This window comes from Palaemon carinicauda, chromosome 9 (assembly GCF_036898095.1).
Source record: "Palaemon carinicauda isolate YSFRI2023 chromosome 9, ASM3689809v2, whole genome shotgun sequence".
In the NCBI taxonomy this organism is placed as follows: domain Eukaryota; kingdom Metazoa; phylum Arthropoda; class Malacostraca; order Decapoda; family Palaemonidae; genus Palaemon; species Palaemon carinicauda.
In genome coordinates this window covers 15,718,634-15,728,633 of record NC_090733.1, presented here as the reverse complement: position 1 = coordinate 15,728,633, position 10,000 = coordinate 15,718,634, and the positions used below count along the sequence as shown (strand labels likewise).

Below are 10,000 nucleotides of genomic sequence, written 5' to 3'. Positions count from 1 at the left end.
GTAGAACTTTTGAGAGTTTTTGATGTTGTCCGATGTAAGAGGATAGAAATGAATGTGCAAACTATTCGTTGTATGTGTTGGCGAAGTAACAATGTAACATAACCAAAAAGGGAACTAATATAGTACTATCTGGCTAGTCAAAGGACCAAATAAATCTATAGCATTAATATCTCAACTGGTAGCAGGTGCCTTGGCATCCAATTACCATGGTGGACATCATTCCTGACCTAATAATAATAGTGATAATAATAAACATAATAATAGTAATTTTAATAAAGCAATAATAATAATAATAATAAAAACAATGATAATAATAGTAATTTGATTGATAATGATGATGATTCCTTGAAATTGACAGATCGATTCGTAATCTTGCATAAAAAAAAAAAAATCTGAAAAGCTGCAAAAGCAGATGAATTATGATTCCCAAAGTAAAATTTCCTTTTCAGCAAAACAACGTCAAATCCTGATAACAATAAACAGCAAGAACCAGATAGAGCAAACTGGGAATGCAAAGAAGCGTATAAATAACTAAGGTGTGAGCACACAAATAACTGACCTTTCCCTCGAACAGTGATTCACAACAGATCATCACACGACGGGGCGTCTTAAAATCTCTTTAGGTGCGATTGTTTCTTTAAGGTCAAAGATACACCAATGCATTGTTAGCAGGACCAAGATAAAGATACTCACTCAGACACGTTTTCGCACGGCAAAAGTTAAAGAGATGGAAGCCGTTATTATTTCCAATGACCATTAGGAGCGTTGAGAACCTATTTGTCGCTTATTATATGAAAAGGAGAGCTTATGTGACTATTCTTATTGAAGAAATAAAAAGCTTATTGGTCTCCTCTTATTAAAGAATTCAATGAGATATTATGTGTCTCCTCTCATAAAAGAAAAGAGAATTGGTTATTTATCAAATATTTCTCTTCTTACTATAAAAAAGACGAGCTTATTTGTCTCTTTTTATAAGAAAAAAGGTAGGAAAAAAAATTGTCTCCTCTTATTAAAGAAGAAAATGTGAGCCTAGTTATATCTTTTTAATAAAAAACTAAAAATGGGCTTATGTTTCTCCTCTTAAAAAACAGAACTTATGTCTCCTCTTTTCGAAAAAAAAATCTAAAATTTTTGGTCAATAATTATGGAATTTACCTTTTACTGATCATTTTATGGTGACAAATTGTAATTCAAATACACGCATACTGTTTACTTGAAAAGTATTCCAGAAAATTTCATTTACATTTGATGTTCTCAACATTCCCCTCCCCTTTAGGTATCTTCCTCCACTTCTCCAACATTCCCCACCCCTTCCTGTATCATCCTCAACCTCCCCAACATTTCCCACCCCTTCCTGTATCCTCCCCAACATTTCCCACCCCTTCCTGTATCCTCCGCAACATTCCCCACCCCTTCCTGTATCATCCTCCTCCTCCCCAACTTTCCAGACCCCTTCCTGTATCATCCTCTTCCTCCCCAACATTCCCCACCCCTTCCTGTTTTCTCCCCAACATTCCCCACACCTTCCTGTATCATCCTCCTCCTCCCCAGCATTCCTCACCCCTTCCTGTATCCTTTCCAACATTCCCCCATGCATTCCTGTATCCTCCCCAACATTACCCACCCCATCCTGTATCATCATCCTCCTCCCTAACATTCCCCACCCCTCCCCTTTTACTTTCCAACATTCCCCACCCCTTTCTGTATCATCCTCCTCCTCCCCAGCATTCCCCACCCCTTCCTGTATCCTCCCCAACATTCCCCACCCCTTCCTGTATCATCCTCCTCCTCCCCAGCATTCCCCACCCCTTCCTGTATCCTCTCTAACATTCCCCATCCATTCCTGTATCCTCCCCAACATTACCCACCCCTTCCTGTATCCTCATCCTCCTCCCTAAAATTCTCCACCCCTTCCTGTATCCTCTCTAACATTACCCACCCCTTCCTGTATCATCCTCTTTCTCCCCGACTTTCCCCACCCCTTCCTGTATCCTCTCCAATATTTCCCATCCCTTCCTGTATCCTCCCCAACATCACCCTCCCCTTCCTCTGTCATCCTCCTCTTCTCCAACATCCTCCACCCCTTCCTGTATCTTCCCCAACATTACCCACCCCTTCATGTATCATATCCTCCTCCCCAACATTCCCCACCCCTTCCTGTATCCTCTCTAATATTCCCCATCCATTCATGTATCCTCCCCAACATTAACCACCCCTTCCTGTATCATCCTCATCCTCAAATAACCCACCCCTTCCTGTATCATCCTCATCCTCACCAATATTCTCCATCCCTTCCTGTATCCTCACCAACTTTCCCCACCCCTTCCCCTATCCTCCTCCTCCTCCCCAACTTTCCCCAACTTTCCCCATCATTTCCTGCATCCTCTCCAACATTCCCCATCTATTCCTGTATCCTCCCCAACAATACCCACCCCTTACTGTATCATCCACCTCCTCCCTAACATTACCCACCCCTTGCTGTATCATCCTCCTCCACACCAACATTCCCCACCCCTTCCTGTATCCTCACTAACTTTCCCCACCCCTTCCTGTATCCTCCTCCTCCTCCCCAACATTCTCCACCCCTTCCTGTATCCTCCCTAACATTCCTCACTCCTTCCTTTATCCTCACCAACTTTCCCCACCCCTTCCTGTATCATCCTCCTTCTCCCCAACATTCCCCACCCCTTCCTGTATCATCCTCCTTCTTCCCAAAATTCCCCACCCCTTCCTGTATCCTCCCCAACATTCTCCACTACTTCCTGTATCATCCTCCTCCTGCCCAACATTCCCCATCCCATCCTGTATCCTCCCCAACATTTCCCACTCCCTTTCTGTATCCTCCCCAACATTCCCCACCCATTTCTGTATCATCCTCCTCCTCCCCAACATTCCCCACCCGTTTCCTGTATCCTCCCCAGAATTTCCTACCCCTTCTTGTATCCTTTCCAACATTCCCCATCCATTCCTGTATCCTCCCCAACATTCCCCACCCCTTCCTGTATCATCCTCCTCCTTCCCAACATTCTCCACCCCTTCCTGTATCCTCCCCAGAATTTCCTACTCCTTCTTGTATCCTATCCAACATTCCCCATCCATTCCTGTATCCTCCCTAACATTCCCCACCCCTTCTTGTATCATCCTCCTCCTCCCCAACATTATCCACCCCTTCCTGTATCCTCCCCAACATTCCTCACCCCTTCCTGTATCCTCACTAACTTTCCCCACCCCTTCCTGTATCCTCACTAACTTTCCCCACCCCTTCCTGTATCCTCTTCCTCCTCCCCAACATTCTCCACCCCTTCCTGTATCCTCCCTAACATTCCTCACTCCTTCCTTTATCCTCACCAACTTTCCCCACTCCTTTCTGTATCATCCCCCTTCTCCCCAACAATCCCCACCACTTCCTGTATCCTCCTCCTTCTACCCAACATTCCCCACCCCTTCCTGTATCCTCCCCAAACATTCTCCACCACTTCCTGTATCATCATCCTCCTCCCCAACATTCCCCACCCCATCCTGTATCCTCCCCAACATTTCCCACTCCCTTCCTGTATCCTCCCTAACATTCCCCACCCATTCCTGTATCATCCTCCTCCTCTCCAACATTCCCCACCCCTTCCTGTATCCTCCCCAGAATTTCCTACCCCTTCTTGTATCCTTTCCAACATTCCCCATCCATTCCTGTATCCTCCCAAACATTCCCCACCCCTTCCTGTATCATCATCCTCCTCCCCAACATTCTCTACCCCTTCCTGTATCCTCCCCAACATTCCCCACCCCTTCCTGTATCCTCCCCAGCATTCCCCTCCCCTTCCTGCATCCTCTCCAATATTCCCCATCCATTCCTGTATCCTCCCAACATTCCCCACCCGTTCCTTTATCATCATCCTCCTCCCCAACATTCTCTACCACTTCCTGTATCCTCCCCAACATTCCCCACCCCTTCCTGTATCCTCACCAACTTTCCCCACCCCCTCCTGTATCTTCCTCCTCCTCCCAAACATTCCCCACCCCTTCCTGTATCCTCCTCCTCCTGCCCAATATTTCTCACCCCATCCTGTATCCTCCCCTGCATCCCCTACTACAATGTGGATGAAACGATAGAAATTGATATGAACTTTTCAAATGACAAGTTATTTGCTACGGGTAAACATGCTTCTATACACGTTGAAAATAAGATGCTGTTCTAAAAGTTTGAATATTATTCGAAAGATTAGTTGATATCCTATGTTTTCGTCTGCCGAAAAAAGTGATTGAAAAAAAACATTTGATTATTGTCTTAATAATCTAATATTATATGTATCTGAGAAAACTTCTAATAATTAGGTCATTACTTCCATTCTTATATCAAGTACAAATATCTATGAATGTTTGACATTTCGATTACAACACCACCTAAGAACAGTTCAAAGAAAGAAGGAAAAACCTTAATGATAAATATTTTTGCAAAATGAAATGAAGAGAGAGAGAGAGAGAGAGAGAGAGAGAGAGAGAGAGAGAGAGAGAGAGAGAGAGAGAGAGAGAGAGAGAGAGAGAGAGAGAGAGAGAGAGAGAGAGAGGTTTTAGATGAAAATTTTCATGAAATATATTTTCTCGTTCGGTCATTTTCTTCCACATAATATTTCTTCTACTATGACTACTACTATGCTACATTAAAAGTTTTAGTAATAATAATAATAATAATGATAATAATAATAATAATAATAATAATAATAATAATAATAATAATAATAATAATAATAATAATAATAATAATAATAATAATAATAATAATAATAATATACCTCTGGAAAACAAAATAAATATTAAGATTTTTCTTTTGCTGATAATAGCAACAGCGAAAAGAAAAAAAAATAATAATAATAATAATAATATTAATAATAATAATAATACAAGTAACAGTAATGAAGACATCAATAATAATAATAATAATAATAATAATAATAATAATAATAATAATAATAATAATAATAATAATAATAATAATAATAAAGTAACAGTAATGAAGACATCAATAATAATAGTGTTTTAAAAAATATCAACCCATTCTCTCCTTTGGAAATAAAGGAAAGAATAAACATACCAAAGCTACAGCATTATCCTTAGGTAACTGAGGTAATAACGTCACGGGAATGACTTGAGGATATCCTTGAAGTTATCCTTGAAGATGAATAACTTGAGAAAATAGAAAATCTCTTCTTCAAGTAGAACGTGGTATGGAAGCAAGGAGAAATGGTATAATAAATTAGTTTGTAGTGTAATGGCTGAAGAGTGTTCGTGAAGATTAGGAAGCCACTATTTATGATGACTTTAAGAAAAAAAATATTCATGATAGTATGTTACATTTCAGTAAAAACATTCTGATAACTTTAGTTAAAATAATGTTGCACCATTAAATATAATTTAGCAGATAATAAAAATAATTATTATAGCAATGATAATGTTGATAGTGTTGAAGAAAACCAATCTCTAGGTAAGGTGAAAATCACCGCTACCCCTGGTGAATCGCTCCATTCAAAAGAACAGAAATTAAATCTAAAAAAAAAAAAGACAAAAATAGAAAAATAATGAAAAGGCCTCAATGTCTTCAGCAACCTTCTGACATTGAGGCAATGATATCGATGCAGAAGAGAACAGGATCCTGTGGAGAGTAGAGTTGGCAATTCAGAGTAAGTACAACGTGCCTTTTCATTATTTTTCTATTTTTGTCTTTTTTTTTTTAGATTTAATTTCTGTTCTTTTGAATGGAGCGATTCACCAGGGGTAGCGGTGATTTTCACCTTACCTAGAGATTGGTTTTCTTCAACACTATCAACATTATCATTGCTATAATAATTATTTTTATTATCTGCTAAATTATATTTAATGGTGCAACATTATTTTAACTAAAGTTATCAGAATGTTTTTACTGAAATGTAACATACTATCATGAATATTTTTTTTCTTAAAGTCATCATAAATAGTGGCTTCCTAATCTTCACGAACCCTCTTCAGCCATTACACTACAAACTAATTTATTATACCATTTCTCCTTGCTTCCATACCACGTTCTACTTGAAGAAGAGATTTTCTATTTTCTCAAGTTATTCATCTTCAAGGATAACTTCGATATCCTCAAGTCATTCCCGTGACGTTATTACCTCAGTTACCTAAGGATAATGCTGTAGCTTTGGTATGTTTATTCTTTCCTTTATTTCCAAAGGAGAGAATGGGTTGATATTTTTTAAAACACTATTATTATTGATGTCTTCATTACTGTTACTTTATTATTATTATTATTATTATTATTATTATTATTATTATTATTATTATTATTATTAATATTATTATTATTATTATTATTATTATTATTGATGTCTTCATTACTGTTACTTGTATTATTATTATTATTAATATTATTATTATTATTTTTTTTTTTCTTTTCGCTGTTGCTATTATCAGCAAAAGAAAAATCTTAATATTTATTTTGTTTTCCAGAGGTATATTATTATTATTAATATTATTATTATTATTATTATTATTATTATTATTATTATTATTATTATTATTATTATTATTATTATTATTATTACTAAAACTTTTAATGTAGCATAGTAGTAGTCATAGTAGAAGAAATATTATGTGGAAGAAAATGACCGAACGAGAAAATAGATTTCATGAAAATTTTCATCTAAAACCTCTCTCTCTCTCTCTCTCTCTCTCTCTCTCTCTCTCTCTCTCTCTCTCTCTCTCTCCTCTCTCTCTCTCCTCTCTCTCTCTCTCTCTCTCTCTCTCTCTTCATTTCATTTTGCAAAAATATTTATCATTGAGGTTTTTCCTTCTTTCTTTGAACTGTTCTTAGGTGGTGTTGTAATCGAAATGTCAAACATTCATAGATATTTGTACTTGATATAAGAATGGAAGTAATGACCCTAAATATTAGAAGTTTTCTCAGATACATATAATATTAGATTATTAAGACAATAATCAAATGTTTTTTCAATCACTTTTTTCGGCAGACGAAAACATATGATATCAATTAATCTTTCGAATAATATTCAAACTTTTAGAACAGCATCTTATTTTCAACGTGTATAGAAGCATGTTTACCCGTAGCAAATAACTTGTCATTTGAAAAGTTCATATCAATTTCTATCGTTTCATCCACATTGTAGTAGGGAATGCAGGGGAGGATACAGGATGGGGTGAGGAATATTGGGCAGGAGGAGGAGGATACAGGAAGGGGTGGGGAATGTTTGGGAGGAGGAGGAAGATACAGGAGGGGGTGGGGAAAGTTGGTGAGGATACAGGAAGGGGTGGGGAATGTTGGGGAGGATACAGGAAGTGGTAGAGAATGTTGGGGAGGAGGAGGATGATAAAGGAACGGGTGGGGAATGTTGGGAGGATACAGGAATGGATGGGGAATATTGGAGAGGATGCAGGAAGGGGAGGGGAATGCTGGGGAGGATACAGGAAGGGGTGGGGAATGTTGGGGAGGATACAGGAAGGGGTGGAGAATGTTGGGGAGGAGGATGATGATACAGGAAGGGGTGGGGAATGTTTGGGAGGATACAGGAATGGATGGGGAATGTTGGAAAGGATACAAGAAGGGGTAGGAAATTCTGGGGAGGATACAGGAAGGGGTGGGGAATGTTGGAGAGGAGGAGGATGATACAGGAATGGGTGGGGAATGTTAGGGAGGATACAGGAAGGGAGTGGGAAATGTTGGCGAGGATACAGGATGGGGTGGGGAATGTTGGGGAGGAGGATGATGATACAGGAAGTGGTGGAGAATGTTTGGGGAGGATACAGGAAGGGGTGGGGAATGTTGGGTAGAAGGAGGAGGATACAGGAAGGGGTGGGGAATGTTGGGGAGAAGGAGGATGATACAGAAAGGAGTGGGGAAAGTTGGTGAGGATAAAGGAAGGAGTGAGGAATGTTAGGGAGGATACAGGAAGGGGTGGAGAATGTTGGGGAGGAGGAAGAGGATACAGGAAGGGGTGGGGAAAGTTAGTGAGGATACAGGAAGGGGTGGGGAATGTTGGGGAGGATACAGGAAGGGGTGGATAATGTTGGGGAGGAGGAGGATGATACAAGAAGGGGTGGGGAATGTTAGGGAGGATACAGGAATGGATGGGGAATGTTGGAAAGGATACAAGAAGGAGTAGGAAATTCTGGGGAGGATACAGGAAGGGGTGGAGAATGTTGGGAAGGAGGAGGATGATACAGGAAGGGGTGGGGAATGTTGGGGAGGATACAGGAATGGATGGGGAATGTTGGAAAGGATACAAGAAGGGGTAGGAAATTCTGGGGAGGATACAGGAAACGGGTGGGGAATGTTGGGGAAGAGGAGGATGATACAGAAATGGGTGGGGAATGTTGGGGAGGATACAGGAAGGGAGTGGGAAATGTTGGGGATGATACAGGATGGGATGGGGAATGTTGGGCAGGAGGAGGATGATACAGGAAGTAGTGGAGAATGTTGGGGAGGATACAGGAAGGGGTGGGGAATTTTGGGAAGAAGGAGGATGATACAGGAAGGGGTGGGGAATGTTGGGGAGAAGGAGGATGATACAGGAAGGGGTGGGGAAAGTTGGTGAGGATAAAGGAAGGAGTGAGGAATGTTAGGGAGGATACAGGAAGGGGTGGAGAATGTTGGGGAGGAGGAGGAGGATACAGGAAGGGGTGGGGAAAGTTAGTGAGGATACAGGAAGGGGTGGGGAATGTTGGTGTGGAGGAGGATGATACAGCAAGGGGTGGGTAATGTTAGGGAGGAGGTGGATGATACAGTAAGGGGTGGGTATTGTTGGGGAGGATACAGGAATAGATGGGGAATGTTGGAGAGGATGCAGGAAATGATGGGGAAATTTGGGGAAAGTTGGGGAGGAGGAGGAGGATAGGGGAAGGGGTGGGGAAAGTTGGTGAGGATACAGGAAGGGATGGAGAATATTGGTGAGGATGAGGATGATAGAGGAAGGGGTGGGTTATTTGAGGATGAGGATGATACAGGAAGGGGTGGTTAATGTTGGGGAGGATACATGAATGGATGGGGAATATTAGAGAGGATACAGGAAGGGGTGGGGAATGTTGGGGAGGAGGATATGATACATGAAGGGGTGGGTAATGTTGGGGAAGATACAGGAAGGGGTGGAGGATGTTGGAGAAGAGGAGGATGACAGAGGAAGGGGAGGGTGATGTTGGGGAGGATACAGGAAGGGATGGGAAATATTGGAGAGGATACAGGAAGGGGTGGGGAAAGTCGGGGAGAAAGAGGATGATACAGGAAGGGGTGGGTAATGTTAGAGAGGATACAGGAAGGGGTGGAGAATTTTAGGGAGGAGGATGAGGATACAGGAAGGGGTGGGTAATGTTGGGGAGGATACAGGAATGGATGGGGAATGTTAGAGAGGATACAGGAAGGGGTGGGGAATGCTGGGGAGGAGGAGGATGATACAGGAAGGGGTGGGGAATGTTGGGGAGGATACAGGAAGGGGTGGGGAATGCTGGGGAGGAGGAGGATGATACAGAAAGGGGTGGGGAATGTTGGAAAGTAAAAGGGGAGGGGTGGGGAATGTTAGGGAGGAGGATGATGATACAGGATGGGGTGGGTAATGTTGGGGAGGATACAGGAATGCATGGGGGAATGTTGGAAAGGATACAGGAAGGGGTGAGGAATGCTGGGGAGGAGGAGGATGATACAGGAAGGTGTGGGGAATGTTGGGGAGAAAACAGGAAGGGGTGGGGAATGTTGGGGAGGAAGAGGATGATACAGGAAGGGGTCTGGAAAGTTGGGGAGGAGGAGGATGATACAGGAAGTGGTGGGGAATGTTGCGGAGGATACAGGAAGGGGTGGGAAATGTTGGGGAGGATACAGGAAGGGGTGGGAAATGTTGGGGAGGTTGAGGATGATACAGGAAGGGGTGGGGAATGTTGGAGAAGTGGAGGAAGATACCTAAAGGGGAGGGGAATGTTGAGAACATCAAATGTAAATGAAATTTTCTGGAATACTTTTCAAGTA

At 41.6% G+C, this 10,000-nt stretch overlaps 2 protein-coding genes across 2 annotated transcripts in view; one reads left to right on the top strand and one right to left on the bottom strand.

The window, feature by feature from the left end:
* LOC137646284 (uncharacterized) overlaps positions 1-4,099 on the top strand; it is a 4,370-nt gene extending 271 nt beyond the window's left edge. The window contains exons 2-3 of the mRNA XM_068379395.1: positions 1,277-1,814; positions 3,055-4,099. Coding sequence (XP_068235496.1) covers positions 1,277-1,814; positions 3,055-4,099 — 1,583 coding nt within the window. The remainder of the gene's footprint in view (positions 1-1,276; positions 1,815-3,054) is intronic.
* A 3,043-nt stretch (positions 4,100-7,142) lies between these two features.
* The window catches only part of LOC137646283 (uncharacterized), a 4,336-nt gene continuing 1,478 nt past the window's right edge, over positions 7,143-10,000 (bottom strand). The window contains exons 2-3 of the mRNA XM_068379394.1: positions 9,397-9,934; positions 7,143-8,289 (exon numbers count right to left, since the gene is read on the bottom strand). Coding sequence (XP_068235495.1) covers positions 7,143-8,289; positions 9,397-9,934 — 1,685 coding nt within the window. The remainder of the gene's footprint in view (positions 8,290-9,396; positions 9,935-10,000) is intronic.